General features: G+C 40.5%; 1 protein-coding gene across 6 annotated transcripts in view; it reads right to left on the minus strand.

Moving 5' to 3' along the window:
* Window positions 1-16,023, minus strand: part of dnmt3aa (DNA (cytosine-5-)-methyltransferase 3 alpha a) — a 47,744-nt gene extending 31,721 nt beyond the window's left edge. For 4 of the 6 annotated variants that reach the window (XM_026340921.1, XM_026340918.1, XM_026340917.1 and 1 more), the window contains exons 1-3: window positions 15,945-16,023; window positions 10,866-11,096; window positions 4,378-4,485 (exon numbers count right to left, since the gene is read on the minus strand). In XM_026340921.1, the coding sequence (XP_026196706.1) occupies window positions 4,378-4,485; window positions 10,866-10,934 (177 nt within the window). In that variant the 5' untranslated portion in view covers window positions 10,935-11,096; window positions 15,945-16,023. The other 2 variants (XM_026340915.1, XM_026340916.1) reach the window with 2 other exon arrangements.
* Window positions 16,024-19,672: the final 3,649 nt, after the last annotated feature.

Here is a 19,672-nt window from a genome sequence, read left to right on the forward strand (position 1 = left end):
TATTATACAGACCCATACAAATATCATTGCTACAACTAATACCCCTACAATTACTGCAATTATTTAAGCTCCTGCTATTACAAAAACTGCTATACAGCTACTTACACAGCCACTATTAACAGTACTAGTACTACACCATACTACTATTATAGTACTACCACTACTGTTACTACAAGTATTAGGGGTGGCAGTAGCTCAGGTGGTAGAGCAGTCTCTACAAACCCTAGGGTGAGTTGTTTGATTCCTGGTTGCTCCTTGCTACTTGCTGAGGTGTCCTTGGACAAGACACTGAAACTCTGTAGTACTGGATTTTACTTAAGCAAATAGGTAAGAGCCCCTCACTAGATAATTACTGCATGGATTGTGTTTCAGTTGGCAAAAAGTTATTTACCCCTAACTGATGCAGGGAGTAGTTTCTCATTTCTTAAACAACCATGTCTAAAGACACATCCTGGGGTCGTGGAAAAGATGTTAATATGTTTCACAAGGGTCAAATTAGTTGGTAAAGCTGCTTTGTGACAATGTCAATTGTAAAAAGCGCTCTACAAATAAAATTGAATTGAATTGAATTGAAAATTATTGTCATAAATCAAGCAAAGAAAACATTTAAGGAGATTGATGAAAGAAGGTCATGTGGTCTGATGAGTACAGATTTAATCTGTTCCAGAGTGATGGGAGCATCAGGGTAAGAAGAGAGGCGGGTGAAGTGATGCACCCATCATGCCTAGTGCCTACTGTACAAGACTGTGGGGGCAGTGCTATAATCTGGGGCTGCTGCAGTTGGTCAGGTTGAGGTTCAGCAGTGTTATGAGTCCAAAGAATGAGGTCAGCTGACTACCTGAATATACTGAATGACCAGGGTATTCCATCAATGGATTTATTCCTCTCTGATGTCACAGGCATATTCCTAGATGACGATGCCAGGATTCATCAGGTTCAAATTATGACAGAGTGGAGCATGACACATCATTTTCACACATGGATTGGCCACCACAGAGTCCAGACCTCAAGCCCACTGAGAATCTTTGGGATGTGCTGGAGAAGACTTTGTGCAGTGTCTGACTCATCATCATCAATACAGGATCTTGGTGAAAAATGAACACAACTCTGAATAAAAATGAATGTGGTTACATTGCCAAAGCTTATCGAAATAATGCCACGGTGAATGCGTGCTGTAATCAAAGCTAAAGGTGGTTCAATGAAATATTTGAGGCATATGTTATGACTGCTGCTGAAACTAGTAGTTAGTACTGCTAATACTACTATACTACTATCAATACTACTGCTACAGAAATAGCAAATGCTACTACCAACACAACAACTGAAGTTACTGTACAGTACATTACCACACTACAACTAGTATGGTGTTACTCCTACTCATAATTGGCCACACATTTACTAGTAGTAGGAATAACAATACTGGTAGGTTTAGTACTACACCTACTATTAATAGTAGGAGTATTACTTAACAAAATAACAACCAATGTAGTAATTTTAAAACTACCACTCAAATGCAACTAGTACTGGTACTACTACTCATACTAGTTATTAACCATAACTACTTCATTTATTATTACTTATTATTCAACTATTAATGTACAATTACATTAAATTACTACAGTACATCTACTATGCTATTACTCTATGCTAGTTTAACTACTATTGTTCATATCACCGTTAAAACTATTATTATGTTCCTACTATACTACTTTAACTACTATTGATAGTACTACAATAATACTACTACTTTCACTACAGCTACATATACTACTTAAATACTACTTACTTTAATGTATCTGTGATACATATATGCTTTACCTGCAGCTCTGTGTGCACCTGTGAGTGTGTGAAACTCATATTAATCCTGCCTGGCTTGTCAGAGCTCAGACACCAAAGCATGATCAGACCTGCTTTTCTGCACATGAATACACACACACACACACACACACACACACACACACTAACATAATACGTTCCCTAGCTGCTTGCCCTAACCTTAACTATCACATCACATCTGAGTCCTAATCCTCAAACAAACCTCTGAAGATCTGTGAATTGACCAAATTTCCTCACAGTGCTGGATGTTCTCACAAGGATGGGTTCAAAATGTAACCACACAATCATAGAAAGAAAGGCACACACACACAAACACAGTACTCCTTTCTGTCTGGGGTTGTTTGATCAGCTCTATTGACTTGCTGACTCTGCCACAGAGTTCAGTCAGCACAAAGGGACACACACACACAAAGGAGGAGGAGTTGAGTGATAAGGGGATGAATGAAGAGAGAAATACGGAGCTGCCAAATACCTGAAGTCAGTCAGAGTGAAGAAATATAATTCACAGTGTCATTACAGTAATAATGCAGCTGGGTAACACCACTCATAGATTATTACTGCTGGTCTAAAGGTTTCTAGTTCAAAGCCTCAGTCACGCTAACACAGAACTGTAATACAGTCACCTTGTGTAAAAGTAAAAGGGCTCAGATCACTACAATGCTAAAGAAAAAACTACAGCTGCAAATTTTACTTACATTTGTTTGTGCTTAAAATTCAGCTTGTATCCAATATGTAGTTTTTCCACTTTACATTCTCTGTCCTGTGATCACTGCACAATGCCATTTTAAATGATTTTGCAGCTCACTACAGTTGTTAATAAGCAACTTACTTAATGACTGGCAACATCTGGCTGTCATGTTGCTTATTGAAGTTTAAAATACAGTTTTGTGTGACTCATTCATTTCATTTTGATCTCAGCGAGATTTCCTGCATAAATAAAGCCCAACTAATTAAATGATAATGCCAAATAACAGTGAATGTACCCTGATGTCCTAACATGTATCCAAAGCTCAACTCTTCTGGCTCACATTAACCCCTTTACACACTGTGAAAATGATAAATGATATTTAGTTTGTGTAGCTGTTTCCAAATAAACAGTGCTCATTTCATAATGAAAAAAGAGCTGATGTGCTTTTAATAGCTTTTGGACAACAGTGGAGCTCTATGGCATTAACAAGCTAAATCAGGTTTTGGATATACAGACGGCACCTGTTAGCATGATAAATTAATTATTGTTTTGTTTTTTTCACTGATATTGTGACAACAATTTAAACACAGTAAAGACAAAACAGACACTCACAGCTGCAAATTAGGACGAGTTATTACAGGTACCCCTGGTTATTACGGTAAAAGTCATATAACATTTTCCCATTGTCTGTGATTCAAAGTGGGAGCAGAAGATAAGAAGTTAAAACAAGTTTTTGTGCAAAAAAAGTGCTTAAAAACTTCAAGGTAGAATTTAACTATGACTCAAAATATAAATTTGCACAAGAAATATCTAAACACTGAGCTGAAAAATGTGTCTCAGTCCTCTTTACTCTAACTGCTTCATTTCCAAAGCAATTCTTGTGGAGGCTCGTGAGAGTTGTTGTACTTGATCCACCCACTAAAATGCAGGACAAAACGTGACTTCTCAGAAAACCAGTTAAAATACTTAAAAATGGTGACTGTAATAATAACTTATATGATCTTTTTATTGTCCAGGAGAGAACACAGAAGATCTCATCAAAAGAAATATATGAAACAGGACCGCAGACAACACTTATAAGTGAGTAAGTAAGTCTATTAAACACAGAATTTAGGCCAGTAAGCAGAGCAGAAGGTGTATTTTTATCAGTTGGTAAAATGTTTGCTTACATTTTGTTAATTTCTTCCTTATTTGCCTTCTTGTCTCCTCTATTTACAAATGAGGAAGCCCAGAGATATCTACAGCTCCTCATTGATCCATATTCACTAAGTTACTATCATTTTTTTTACCCACCATATATTCAGTTTTACTCAAACGTACATTACTAATGCAAATAATGACTAACATCTGCTACATGGTGACTTTAAGCAAAGTGTTGGGCGATTAAAGTGTGTAAAAGGGGAGGGGGGGGGGGGGTGACATGTTGACAAATGAAAATGGGGACAAAGTAAAACATTATGAGGAGATGAAGTTAATATTATATGTTGAAAGACAGTGTATGCATTGACTGGTTAGCTCAGCAATCAGTCAATGCATACTGAGACAGAGACATACACAGAAAAATGTCTTTAAGTAATGTGTAAAAGCATCAATAAAAGCTGCTGCAAGGATGAAAGCACTAATATCATCTGTCAAACATATGAAATGTGAAATGTCATTTAATATAGTTCACACTGTGGTTGTCACTCTGCATAAATGGGAAGAAAAATGTTCCTGGAAACACTGCGTGCATGGTTAACGTGACTTTTGTAGGTTGGACAGAGGGAACATTATATAGGTGAACAGATAATCAATCACTCTGCCGCAGTTTAAAGCATAAAAGCCTGATGACAGGTCACAATTACAGTACTCACAGGAAGCAGCTGTTTGCGTTTCCTGCCAGGACGACCCACTCTGCGCTTGTTGCGGGGACTCGCTGGCGTCCCCTCCTCTGGACTGTCCTGGTCTGCTCCATCTTCACTCTGACCAATTACAGACAGGCCACATCAACCACTGAATCACTCAAATGACTGTGTGAAGTTATAATTGATGTCAGCAGTGAGGCCACATTAAAGCAACAACGATTCAAGGCAGTGTGTTTGAGAAGCACTCTGAGGCTGTGACTGGAAAAAAATGGAGAATGAATAAATGGTAGCAGCACATTGTTGATAGCTGCTAAAAAGAAGGGAATCTGTAGCCAAATGTCACACTTCTTCCATTTCATAAACATCAAAGTGAACACCTTTTAAAAGAGAAACCACTTTAACAACAAAGATCTTAAAATCAAGGCCTTTTCCAGTGAACAAAACATGTTTCAAATTGGCCAAAAATGAAAAAGAAAACCAGTAAATTATATGTTTAGAGGCATGAATTGCAGCTGTGTTTAGTAAAATAGACTGGATGCATGTTGCTGCTAGACCTGATCTGGACTGAGCTAAAAGTGGATATGTAGATGTGTATTTAGATTACTCACTTGAGGTCCTAAGCCTTATTTTGCACCAGCTTACAGGTGCATGTTAATTTGACAATGACATATAGGATTAAAATGGTGTGCTCCACCTGTGTTTCAACTAGACGGTGAGTGTGTTCAGCTCAAAACACCTTTGGGAGGGTACTAACTAGAAGAATTGCCAGATGAGCTGACATAACATGTGCCTGCATTTCCTTCTGTCTTCACTTGTAATTTGTTTGCTCATGTCAAAACAAAGGGCTGTTTTTACAATACTCTAAGTTACTAAAGTTCCAAAAACACCACTGACAAACTGAATCAATCGTATCACAGCCAATCATGTTGCTATGTCTAGAGGGATTATGGAAGTAGGATGGCTACAATTCCAGGCACATAATGATGATTATAACGTTATAGTGAAAATAATTTTATGACATAACAAAATGTAAAGAAACTACTTATTAAGCCTAAACCGATAAATGGAATTACTTAAAGGTAAAATGATAACGTTTAGTATTTGGCCTTGATGAGGAATTTGTTGGTTGTGACTTACAGTACAAAACAATAACCTTTTCCCACCTCTGCCTTATTACTTCATGGTGTTGTATTGTTATAATGATCAAACAATAAATAATGAATGCAATGTTAGAGTTTCAGAGAGTGGTGTGAATCACTGTGAGTTACAAGATATAAAACTTGCACTGATTTACAATTAAATTATTATTTTTCCCTAGAGTGTCTACCACTCATTAGGAATCTCGGAATAGATGCAAGCCGCTCTGGAATCATTCAAGGGTCCAACCAAACTTGATTCAGTTCCACAATTTCTAATATTACATCAGCTTTGGGCAAGGTTTAACTTGCTCTGAGTCTTGGTTCTATGCAAATTCTTATTGGACTCCAGAGGATGTGTGAAAGACCCAAATATAATAAGCAACACCTGCTGCATGTTTAGTTGAGCAGTCAAGGCTTTAATGTGCCTTCATCCTGTGAGATATTACAATTATTCTACCATTTTAGCCAGAAGGCAGAAATTTGCCAGCCGTAGAGATTTTCATAACAGCCATTTTGCCATCGCTGACTCTGGCAACGCACAAAAACAAGTTATATTAATGTTTTTACAAGTGGGAAACGTTACACTCTAGTACTCAAGCAGCTTTAAATATACCCATTAGGAGGAATATTGCTTTTAATCAGAGGTTTTCCCATGTTGGTTAAAACAACAGCGGAAAAAGATCCATGCAGGATGAAAAGTAATGAGAAGCATCAGCAAATGAGTGTTTACTTTGTTCTCAGTTCATGGGGTTCCCACTTTGATGCAACATATGTGATCACAACATATGATGCTTTATGACATGTGGGTGAAGTGTCTGAAAAAAGGAAGTTGTCTCATGAGGAAATATAAGAGACTATTGTCGCAACATGTGTTCATGTTCATTATTCGCTGTCCTTGAGAGTAATTATCTCAAAAAGCAGAAGTTTTTCCGGTGGTAATGAGTGTTGCTTAACGATTACCCTCAATAATCTACACCGACATCAGAAAATTGCACAACAAACACAGCCACCTATGGTCTCTGCAATCCTGTTAAGATTTTGTCACCATTAAAACTGAGAACTGCTTGGATTTCTCCTTTAAGTTCTGTAAGTTGAAAGGTGGATCACGGTGCCATCCCTTCCCCAGGTAAAAGATGCACCCAGTTAACCAAGTGATATAAAAGAAAATGTGATTCATCAGAACAGGACTCCCTGGTCCAGTTCTGATCACAAGCCTATTGTAGGCACTTTTGGCAGTGGATATAGCTCTACTCATTCCCACACTGTGTGTTCTGACACTTGCTGATCACACCCCAACATCAAAACCTTCAGAAACTTGTGCCACAGTGGCTCTTCTGTCAAACCTCTTATTTTCCTGGACCACTTGTGGTAGGTGCAGACCACTGCACACTGCCATTTTGAAAATGCTCTGACCCAGTCATCTAGCGATCACAACATGGTTCTTGCCAATTTATTCATCTTGCTTCCATCACATTAGCTTTAAGAGCTCATTAACAGATGCAAATCACTTCACTTCTCATTGATTTCAACATTGGTACTCATCATTGTTGTGCAGCCTCTCATTCTGCACTCCTTTGTTGTGTGAAACTACACATAACAGACTGTTTAACATGTTTTCCCCTCACAATACTCTCTGGGTTAGTTTAATAATAATAACCACCTTTCTCTACTCCTATAATCAATGCTACCTGACTCTGCTGTCAGCGTGTTTCCGTTAACGTCATCCTCCCTCTGTTGCTGTGACAGTGGAGTGGTTGCTAAGGTGCAGAAACTGCTTAGCAACTGTCTCCGACGGGGCCTCCGTGCTGACTAAACATTCTGATGTCACTTCCCTGACGATCAGCATAGCAACCAGCTAGAACGGGTGATAACCCGGTGCCGGTCTGCCTGGTGTGCTGTCCATATGCCTGTGTCACGACACACACTTACACACACAAGCATATGCAATCATGCGCTGAAAGGGTGTCAAGTAAAAAAAAAAAACTAAACAAATATAAACCAGCTGAGCTAGAAAACCACTCATCCAAATCCTTTCAAGAATGTGTCAACACACACACACACACACACACACACACACACAATCTGTCCATATATCTTTGGTCTATTTCTGTCTCCTGGCAGGTTATTTTAGGCCACTGCAGTTGCTAAGCAACCAGACTGCAAACCAGGCAGGAAGAGGAGGATCCCATCCGCAGCAGACAGCTTGTCCTCTTTCTTTCTTCCCCATCCACACGTCCTCCTCTCTATGTCTCTCTCGCCACGTTTCTTTCCCATGCTCCTTTCCAATATCTCTCCCTGCTCGTGATTTGTTCATGTTTTACAGTGAATCTACTACTCACGTAATCATTGATAAAACTGTCAGCAGAGCAAACACTAGACTTTAATTCATCAAAATGTAGGCTCTGTACAGAAACACATCTGTATTACAGTATGTGTCAATTTTACACAGTGGTGTTGTTGAAATTAATCAAACTTATATATTTATTATCCTTTATTTCACTGACTAAAAGCGTGGCTGAGACCTACACATGCCTACATTTTCAAAGTAAGGGACACTCAATCTCAGACTGAACAAACTCTAACAGAGAGAGAACATCAACAACAGGAGGAACAACGTGATGCAATTAATTTGATCAATTAGCAAGCAGATGTTTTGAATGGAATGGAAAGAACTGACAACATTTTATATAATTAACTGATTTAATTATTTCCATCTAGAGCACAATAAACCTTTCTGTGGTCAACTGGATGATAGATAAGACTCAATCTTCCAACCTGTCAGAACAAAGCTCTGATGACCTGTGAAGTTCACATTTCCTATTCTCCTTCTTGCCCTAAAAGAAAGAAATCGAGTTCCTCTCAACGCACTCAACATACTGATAAACACATCTGAGACGCGTGGTGGTAAAACAAGACTCCTCAAACTCTGGGGTGAAACCTTCAAACTGAGACTGTACACGTATCCCTGCGTGTACGCTCCACTGCATATAAAACACTGTTGTAAAGAGGTCAGCATGATGTAACAAGAAGGAAGCTTTGATGTCACTGTGCCATGGAGAACAGGTAAAATCACTTTTGCCTTAAAACTTGTTCAGACATGTCATAAGAACTGGGTTTCTTTGGCCTTCAGGCTTCGGAGATGAGCTCAAACAACAGTCCACATGATCAAGATGTTGGCTTCAAACCATCTTGGTGGTGTGTGGTATACTGTGTACTGTACGTCCTGTAGCATGTAAAGCTGTGTTGGCACTTGCAGCTGACTGGCGAAGTAAAACTAGATCAAAACTCCTTGTAAGTGACTATATGATATGATTCAATATTAAAAAGTTGCAATATGACACACTAACACTGACCTCTGTCTGTTTTGCCCTTATTTTATTTGTATCTTCAACATTTGAACTGCAGCTTCTGTCATGTGTAAAGGGTTATAACTGGAATCAGCCAAACCTCCCACACCCCTTTTCTCCGCTACAGTACCATGTCTACCAAAAGTCTGTGACTCACTCTGATTTCTCTCTGGGCTTGTTTTTTTTTTGCCCCTGAGAAATAAGTCTCAGGAAGTCAGAAAGCACAACAAACTCTATGAGGGAGACTTTGTACTTGTTGGCTCACTGCCAGAGTGTGAATGTGGAAGTAAAGTGAGTACGATGGCTCTTTATATAGCAGCTCTATAGAATGAACTTCAAACTTCTCACAGATTTACGAGGGCTGCCCTGCATGCTGGGGGGCGGCAAATGAAAGGAGCCATTTGTTACCTTATGTGTTGTATTGGTGTTTGTATGTGTGCACGCTCATTTGTGTAAAAAACGACTGAGAGTTGAAACCTTGCACTACTCTCACCTGCATGTGGTCGTCAGTGTGTCTGTGTGTGTGATGCAGAAAGGCCTGTTCTGAATGTAAATAAATAACTGTAAGTTTTATTATTACAGACACACACAAAGTCTAACTTGCCAGGTTTTTTGTGTGTGTTGGCTAAAAAAATAACTGCATGCTCAGAAGTAGTAGTGGTAATGATAGCTGTAGTAAATGTGGTGGTGGTTGTAATAATATCTACAGCTACAAAAATAACTGTAGTAGCATTTCAGTATGTATAATAGTAGTAGCAGCAATAATAACAGTAATAGTAGAAAGATTTGAAGCAGGGGTAGTAGTGGTGGTAGGAGTTAAAATAAGGAGGTTAACTGTATTTAAAGTGCTGCACTTAAATAGTATTTTAAATGACTAGCACTTTACTCAAGTATTTCTTTTATAGTTCTTTTCATTTGCATTTAATACACTACAGACTCAAATGTTGCAAGTTAGCACTACTCCACTTAATAAGCTCAATAAAACTGACGTTGTATCATAATTTAAATTACTCTGCAGCATGTTTACACCACCTGCCCTTACTGTACAACACTGAAATATTGTTAATATGTCAGTACGTCAGCAACTGAACAATCATCAAAATTATTACGCTGACTTTTGATTGTTGCTGCCACTTAATTAAGAGTTTAATTATTTTTTCACTACTTTATTGATCCCACTGGGAAATAGTTGTTGCACAGCTGCACATAGATGATGGTACTAATGAGGGGCTTTGCTTTATTGTTCAAGGACATCTTGACATGTAACCTGACCTAAAATATATATATAATAAAAGAGAACACAAGATCTGTCAAGTTATACATTTGTTTATTAATGATCTGATTTAAAAATAATAATAAATTGTGTTTTTAAATTAAAATGTTAGTTATAAGAAGATAAATAGGGAAGAAATCACAATCTTTACCACACTCAATGTTTAGAAATGTACAGGTGCATGCACAAACACATATACACTATATTTTAACATTATTTGCACTAATTAGCATTTTACTTAATAATATTTTTAAGCATTTTAAAATTGTTGTTGGATTTCTCATTTTAAAATTTAGTTTGCTATAGTTTTAGTTTGCATTGTTTAATGTTTAATGTCTGACAAGTTAAATATTATTATTTATTTATTATTATGTTTCTTTAATTTCTTTAATATTAAGACACATACGATTAATTTGGAACACTTCTGACTCCATACAAATATATGAACTATATTAGATTTACAATAGAACTATAAAAAAGCTTGATTATAAGGGTTTCATGTTAAAAGATGTATTTTTCCATTGTGGTATGGCTGTTTTCAATCAGATACAGAACCTTTTTTTCTCCACATTAATCAATTATACTTCTGGCATCTACACAATAATGGTGGTAGTTACATTTTGAGTGATAGTAGCAAATGTGGTATAGTGGCATTATTATTATGAGCAGCAGAACTGACTAGCTAAAAGCTTTTGTATTAAATAAACAGTAGTATTAAAGCAATACTCTCTTTCTCACCAAATCATTGGAGTTGTCGTTCTCAGGTGTCTGCGGGGGTTCGGTGGCAGCAGGACTGTTGGACGGCATGGCAGGGAGCGGTTCAGTGAAACCAAGTTTAGAAAGTAAAAAAAATATGGAGCAAATCAAAACATGGGAAAGGCCCTCAGAAGCAGCAGGTGCAGCTTCATTCAATCAGTCTGTCGTTCGTTTGGTTGGACGATCACTCGCTCACTCAGTCCTCCCCCTCTCCTGAAAGAAAAAAGGGAAAGCACACACACAGCATGACATGAGTGGATATCTAGTAAGAGGAGACTTGTCAGGTTTGAGTAAGAAGTCATTCACAGTGTGTGGCTGACTTTATGCTATCCATTTTTTCTGTCTTCCTGAGTCCCACTTGTTGCTCACTTTTTCAGACACAGCCCTCAGGTCAAGACTGCACAACATGTGTGTGTGTCTTTATGAACTGTGCTTGACGGACAGGTTCCCTGCACATGCAGAGGAGAAAATATTCATTGTCAGTGCAGTATCACGATAACACACACTCACCACTCACACACACACACGTGCACCTGGAGGTGTCCTCAAAAGAATCTGCAGGAATCAAGGTAGCTTTCAACATGGCTGATTGATGTGGCCAGATAAAACCAGCTGCATCGGGACCTACAGTACATCTACTTACCGCTTTTTTTTGTTTTATTTTTGATAAAACAATTGTTTTCTGATTTTTACATGACTTCTTGCACATGTCACACAGTAAATCGTTTGACATTTAAAAACACTGTAACAAGCAAATGATTTTGATTTAACCCAAACTACCCCTATTTAGTAAATGTTATTCATTTTCTGTTTGACTAGTTAATGACATCACACATGCAGGTTGACGTGTCATCTTGGAGTTAGCAATAAACAACAAGGACAGCTGTGAAAGTTTTCAGTAGAGACTGACGTGTTGACGTGTGAACATGTAATCACTTAGACTGTTTGTACGGAAGCCCACGGCTGCCAAATCAAATTTCCTCAATTTGTCTTATAAAAAATATGTTGTTTCACATTATTAATGGCATACAGTAAAGACAAAGGTTACCATAAAATTACTAAAAACAACAAGACACCCTCATTCGAAGGCTGTATGCCTCTTACGGTCTAGTGGCTCTATACATAAGGGTTGATGGTCCCGTCCATAGTTACGACCACCATAGTCAGGGCTTCGGCGGGTCGATATCATTAGATATCACCCTCTAAACCTTTTCTGTCATAACAAATGCAAAGCTACAGCGTGGATAAGGAAAAACTATGGTAACATGGCAAATCAGGCAAAGGCTGGGAATCCAAAACCATGATGACACAGTTGCAGAAGACAAAAAAGTTATTATAAAAAACAAAAAGGTTTTTCGTCATCATGTGTCTATGTCCACACTATGTGGACATAGTGTATTATCATTTATCAAACTGCCATATTGTCAGATGAAAGTTAATTGAATTAAATTACAAAACTATACAGGAGAACTAGGGAGATTTACTTTCTACTCTGTCTTCCAGGAAAAGATTAAAAACCTCAGAACAAAAGATGTTTGGGGGCTAAAACCCTGATTTCATAAACATTTAGTTAGAAATTCACTCTCTACACATAGTCTTCTGTACTTGCTTTGGCAGATTTGGGACACTTCAGATTGTAAAAAGACATTTACTAACAAACAGACTTGAACTGAATGTGCCCATTTTTGGCTGTGATGCTCATATCTGTTCACAATTTATGTCTTTCAGACAAGCGGACTAATCACACTGGGAAGATTAATGTTGGTGGAGCCTAACAGCATGCCGCTCTACTTCTCGGTCAAATCCAATATAGTTTGCACACTCAACTGTTCTTTACAAATACAAACATTGATCGCACTCATGTTTTTTTCTTTTCTTTATAATTCAAAAATCTGCAACTAATTTCATAATCAGTGAATAGTTGTAGTCTTGCAGTTTTCAAGCAAACTCTATCTAAGCTATATCTGCTGCTCAGTGCTGTAATATGTTAGTTAGTGTGTAACTCTCTGTCTGCTGTTTGGTATTAGAGTATGAGAGTAATATGAGAATAGTAAGACTGAACCAAATCAGAAATGTTTTGCTAAACAATAAGTTTAAACTTAAATTGTAAATATCCAAGTGGAGCTGACAATTCTCTGTTGGTTTTATCAATATTAGCTTTAATATTGTTATTTTATTTTAAATCTGTCATTGAAAGGTTTGCTGTCAAACTATAGCTTCACAGTATTCTGACATACAACAGTAATGGACAAGGCTAATGCAACACTTTCTACAGTGTATCACATTTACAAAGTGGATTTTCACACTTATTACTACATCCATTTACAAAAGAAAAAAAAAGTTCCAAACAACATTCAAGTTCAAACTCTGACTAAAGTTTGCATGTAGTATATATTTAGTGAGTCTTCTTTTCAGGTTATGCAGCATCAAGACGAGGTAGCGTGGCCATTCAAGGCTGGATTAAGCTACTTGAAGACCCCGGGGCAAAGTTTACCTGTGGGCCCCTTCAGACACCCTCTCTTTTTGCATAGTGTGAGTATCCTATTACTTCTAACTACCTATTAGGTAAAGAATACACTAAAGACTACAGTACACATGGCAGCTTTAATATATTTTACACAGAGACTGTCAAACTACTACTTATTGTGAGATACTGTCCTGCCACAGGTCTGGGGTGTGCAAGTTACTTTTCACATTAAATTACCTTTAGGAATATGCATCATTTAAGCATAATACTAGCAGCGCCACCACAACACAACTTGCTTTAAGATCCTGAGGATTTCTGTTGAAATAGTGCTTCACTGGTGCATACAGACAAACTAATTTGCACTCTTGCTCAAGACACTGCACAGTATGTCACCCCTCACGCTGTGGACTTACATCACCTACTGCAAAGACAATAAGCAGCTGGCCAGGGTTACCAGCGGAAAGACAAGGGTGGAAACTCTGCAGAAATGGGTGTACAGTATCCACCCCACCACCCCTGGGGCTGGCTGTTCAAGCTCCAGGCTCCAGGCCAAGAAGCTCCTCCAAGTTTCTGCTTATTTAGGTCACACACACACACCTCACAATCCTATAGCAAGTCTATATACACTGATTTAAATTGTTCCAGCCTTCACGCCAGCAGTGGTTTAAATTAGACCACAGTCAAAAGGCCCAAGAAGAAGCCTGTACTGCTGGGAGAAGAAATGGTTGCCAGCGAAAATGCTTCAGAGCTGTGTCAAGGTAGGGAGAGTGAAACAGTGACACAACAGGGAAGGAGGTCATTTTGCTTCACAATAAAAGCAGACAAAATTTTATTTTAAGCATGTAAAATATACTTTATTGTCTAATAAAACTGATTTAGATACTTGTTTTTTGTCTCATCCTCTAATTCTGTCTCTTGTGTTGCTCTTATGTGAATTTATTTCTCTATGCATCAATTTTGTCTCCCAGATTTTATTTTAATTTTTTACAGAAGACATGACCTCAATGACCTCAGCCCTATCCAAGTGCTGTTTCTGACAATACAGACTTAAATGAGGAGCTAAAAACTAGAGCAGCACATTAAAGCTGAGGAAGCTTATCAATTGATTAACTGCATGAGTGTGCCGCACAGATGGAGTAAAAAACCTGTTAACTGCCCCACACAATGGCAAGTTCAGGTAGCCCAGAAACTGAAGTGCTCTAAACTAACTAACATCATATTAATTGGCAGTAATTTAAATAACTGATTAATCATTTACATTTAGTCATTTGGCAGACGTTTTATCCAAAGCGACTTACAAGGGTAGGCAGGATAAGTGTAAGGAGGTCTTGCCTAAGGACCCCTACTGGAGGTAGGCCTGTAGGGATATTGGGGTTCAAATCCCAGTCTGGTGATCTTACCACTACACTAACCAGTTAAATTAGTTTATTTTTGCAAACTTAAGTTTAAGTTCACTAACCCTGTGATGGAATAATACTTACCTTACCCATATTTTTTAGTGTTAACAATACGGAATAAATTAAAGCAGTGTAATAAAATATAAACTCACAACAAATTATCACTTTATAAACACTCATAATACATTTTGACTCAGTCCTTTAACATGGCAAAGAACACAATATAGAGAGGGTCACTCAAAGCTGATGAAATTACATAGGCACCAAAATGATATGCCCACTTTGTCGAGGTGGAACTGTGATGGTTACTTTTTAATATATTTTTAAAACCAAATAGTTAATAAAGAAAATTATTTGCAAACCTGAATAATAGAAGCAACAATTGGAACAGCAAAGGGCTAAAAAGTGAGCAAAACGTTTCATTAACAGAACATTTATTCAAATAAAGAGACTGATTATATTGGTTTACATCTTTGGATGAGAAAACACTATCAGCAAACAAATGTTTACCTCGGTGTACAGCGCTGGTCGATGAGGCTTTTATTTTATAAGTGCACGCCGGAAGTTACGTCCTCGCTCCCGTTAGCTTACCGGAGCTCCGCTTTATGACAATTAATATTGGGAGCGACCTCACGCGGCCTTTACCGGACGGCCTCTCGTAAACGGTTCTAATCCCGGCGGGGTGCGTTAGGGGCGGGCGGCCGGTGAGAGACACGTGTCGGAGTGTGTAGAGACGATAAGCTCCACTAGGTCAGGTAGAAAACGCAGACGGGGGCGCGTTTCATACCGAATGCACCCGTTAACCCCGACAGGCGCGCGCCCGCCCGCCCGCTCGCTCGCTCTCCGCGGTGCCGATGGTTCCGCGCGCTGATGTGTCTGTCTGCATCTGGCGGGTGAAGAGCGCGGAGCGCTCCGGTTTAACGTTACCTGCTGCCGCCGGGGGAGCCCCGGGAGGCGGCGTCCACTCCACCGGACGACGGTTAACACACATTCGTTGAATAACGGCGGCGCTGCGGTTCTCCTCACGCCGTCCGTAGAACTCCCCAAGTTCACTCTCCCCGCGAACCGACTGCTCCGTCTTCACGCGCACATCATCTGCTAACACGGAACCAACGGTCCGGCTCCGTTCGGAGGAGACGGCAGCCGAACCGAACTTAACGGCTGTAACGGGAGCCGACATGCAGTGTTTATATTTACCGTGTCGTCCGTCCCTCAGGCGCCCGGACCCTGACGGTCGTCGCTCTCTCTCCTCTCGTTCACTCTCGGTCTCTCTCTCTCTCTCTCTCTCTCCTCTCTCTCTCTCTCTCTCCTCACGCTCTACCGGGTCTGTGCTGCTGCCTCCCTCTCCCCCGCCCCCCTCTGTCTCCCTCTCTCTCTCCCTGTCGCTCTATTTCTCTCCCCCCTCTGTCTCCCTCTCTCTCTCCCTGTCGCTCTATTTCTCTCCCCCCTAACTCTCTCTCTCTCGCTGTCTCACCTCTGTCTCCCCCCCTCTGTCTCTCTCCCTCCTCCCCCCTCTGTCTCTCCTCCCCTCTGTCTCCCCCCTCTGTCTCTCTCTCCCCCTGTCTCTCCCCTCCTCCACCCTCTGTCTCCCCCCTCTGTCTCTCCCTCCTCCCCCCTCTGACTCTCCCTCCCCCCTCTCTCTCTCTCTCTCCCCCTCTGTCTCTCTCTCTCCCCCTCTGTCTCCCCCCTCTGTCTCTCTCTCTCTCTCCCCTGTCTCTCCCCTCCTCCCCCCTCTCTCCCCTCCCCCTCTGTCTCTCTCTCTCCCCTCTGTCTCTCCCTCTCTCCCCCCTCTGTCTCTCCTCTCCCCCTCTGCCTCTCTCTCTCTCCCCCCTCTCTCCCCCCTCTCTCTCTCCTCCCCCTCTGTCTCTCCCTCCTCCCCCCTCCCCCTCTCTCTCCCCTCTGACTCTCCCTCCTCCCCCCTCTCTCTCTCTCTCCTCTCTCCCCTCTGACTCTCCCTCCTCCCCCCTCTGTCTCTCTCCCCCTCCTCCCCCCTCTGTCTCTCTCTCCCCCCTGTCTCTGGCCTCCCCTCCTCCACCCTCTGTCTCCCCCCTCTGTCTCCCTCCCTCCCCCCTCTGTCTCTCTCTCTCCCCCTCTGTCTCTCTCTCTCCCCTCTGACTCTCCCTCCTCCCCCCCTCTGTCTCTCTCTCTCCCCTCTGACTCTCCCTCCTCCCCCCTCTGTCTCCCCCCTCTGTCTCTCTCTCTCCCCCCCTCTGTCTCTCTCTCTCCCTCTGTCTCTCCCTCCTCCCCCTCTGTCTCCCCCTCTGTCTCTCCCTCCCCCCCCTCTGTCTCTCTCTCCCCTCCTCCCCCCTCTGTCTCTCTCTCTCCCCCTCTGACTCTCCCTCCTCCCTCCTCTGTCTCTCTCTCTCCCCTCTGACTCTCCCTCCTCCCCCCTCTCTCTCTCTTCCCCTCTGTCTCTCTTCTCTCACCCTCTGACTCCTCCTCTCCCTCCTCGTCTCTCTCTCTCCCCTCTGTCTCTCCCTCCTCCCCCCTCTGTCTCTCTCTCTCCCCCCTCCCCTCTCTCTCTCTCTCCCCTGTCTCTCCCCTCCTCCCCCCTCTCCTCTCCCCCCTCTGTCTCTCTCTCTCCCCTCCTCCCCTCTCTCTCTCTCTCCCCCTCTGTCTCTCCCCTCCTCCCCCCTCTGTCTCCCCCCCCAGGAGGCTGCCGCACCGGAACGATCGTGCTCCTTGAAAACAGACGAGCTCAGTGGGCGGAGCCAGGACGGTTGTGACGTCTGAAGCTTCTGTTTGTGACAAATACAGAATTAGCTAAATGTTAATTAACGTTTGTTTATTTATTTGTTTATTGTTATATTATCTAAATTAAAACGAGCTAATTAATGATAAATCTGATTTATTATGTTAAAGAAACTGTGAAAACTAAGCTAAGACGAAGTTGGCGTTCGTTACGTATGCATGACGTCAGAGCAAGTCGGGATCAAGTCGGACAGAAAACTAACCGGCATGCACTGCGCGCCGATCACCGGCGATCGAATCTGCGCAGAAGTGGATCGTCCCGAACGAGCCTGACACTTCCGGAGACATGCGTAGACGGTGCACCGGCCGCGGGATCGTACGTCAACGTCGCCGCCATATTGGACAGGGGAAGACTGTTCTCTAAACAAATAAAAGTAGCGCAAAGGAGGGAGCACCATTTAATTTTATTTTATTTCAGCAGATTTCCATAAGCCATATTTATATTGAAACTTTCTGTGGACCAATTTCTAAAAATATATATACTAAATGTACAAAATATATAATATTATCTATGACATATGACATGGTGTCCTCTTGACTCCATGGATGTACAAAGTACAAAGACACAAAACGTTACCATAACGTGACAAAACTACACAGAGAGAAAATGACAAAGTAAAGACGACAACAATGGAAAAATAACATTAAGTAAAACAAACACACAGAGATAACAAATACCAGAGACATACAAAAGTATCACCAAGAGACACAAAACAATCAGAAGAGACACAGAATTAACCTCAGGAGACACAAAATGCATTGACCAAGAGTCAAGACATGACTATAAATAGACCAAAATGACTAAGAAAATATTCAACAACACTTTAGCAGCTACACGATTAAAACAAGACAATCTCTTGAGAACATTGTTTGCTTATTGGTTCATTAAGGAACACCTGCTGTGTTACATCACTGTGGGATCCAAATAACACCTCCCTTCCTCATGGTTGCTTTTATCTTGTACCTACACGATGCATTTTCTGAAATATATCGTAGCTTAATTAATTACTAATACATAATGAGTGCACCTATGTCTACATTTAGATTAATCTGGCACTGACGAGGGATGTTTTTAGTGTAGTGTTTTACTAGTCACTATTAAATTACAATAAATAAGAAGGTGCAAAACTGATTATTCAGGCTTAAATAACACTGTACTGGTCGATACTCCATAGTGAACATTAGTATCTTAGATACAGCAACAATGTCCAGAACAGAAATGAGATTTTAAACAAGAACTGATTTGGTTTTAATAGCTCTGGCTTGTACCTCCCATTGAAATCACTGATATTTTTATATTGAACACTGCACAAAGTCTTAGGCCAACATTAGATTTATTAGTAATGATGCTGACGCTGATACATATTTCTCTGATTTTACATTGGAAAACATATAGAAACCCAAAAAGTGGCTTCTTGGCTGCTCTCCTTCCCATTCAAGCTTTTTCAGAGTGTGAAAGGATCAATTCAGCATCCAAATGAAGCTGCCAGATGCTGATCCAGGTCCTTGTTGGACCTCTTCTGGTCTCTCAAAGAAGAAACTCTGAGAAAGTCTTCAACTATTTTATAAATCTATATTTAATTTCAAGCAATTTAATTCCTTTAAAAAGTCATAGCATTCACAAATAGTATGTTGTTCAACCTGATTAAATGCATGGATATATTTTTTAAATCCACATCATTAGAAGAGTCCAGAGAGATACTGGAAAATACCTTCATAAAATACCTTCTGAAGTGGCTTTCCAGATTTTGGAAAGGTATCCATGTGGTAGTAATTATAAGAAAACAAGATTTCCTATTAATAATGTTTGTTTACATCACTTGTTCATGTGCATCACTTACAGGCTGCTTGGATTTCATTACTGGATTTCTTGAAATGTCAGTATCCACTGGCTTTTAGTTATTTTGACTTTAATTAAACTAGCATACAGTCAACATGTTGTAAACACGGAGCCTTGTAATCACTGTAATTGTCCAGTACACGATGCAGACGCGGTGGGAGGAGCAGCAGAGGCACAGCTGCTTATTTTTGACCCAGGTTAATGACTGGTCATACTCATAATAACTGGAAAGGGAAAGATTTGATGTCAGTGTGCTAAGAACCTGAGGCTAAACTGCCATCTCTATTTTGGGATGAGAATGAAGTCCAGGCAAAAAATAAACCTTTAAACTATA

The sequence above is a fragment of the Anabas testudineus genome, chromosome 24 (genome assembly GCF_900324465.2).
Source record: "Anabas testudineus chromosome 24, fAnaTes1.2, whole genome shotgun sequence".
Lineage (NCBI taxonomy): Eukaryota > Metazoa > Chordata > Actinopteri > Anabantiformes > Anabantidae > Anabas > Anabas testudineus.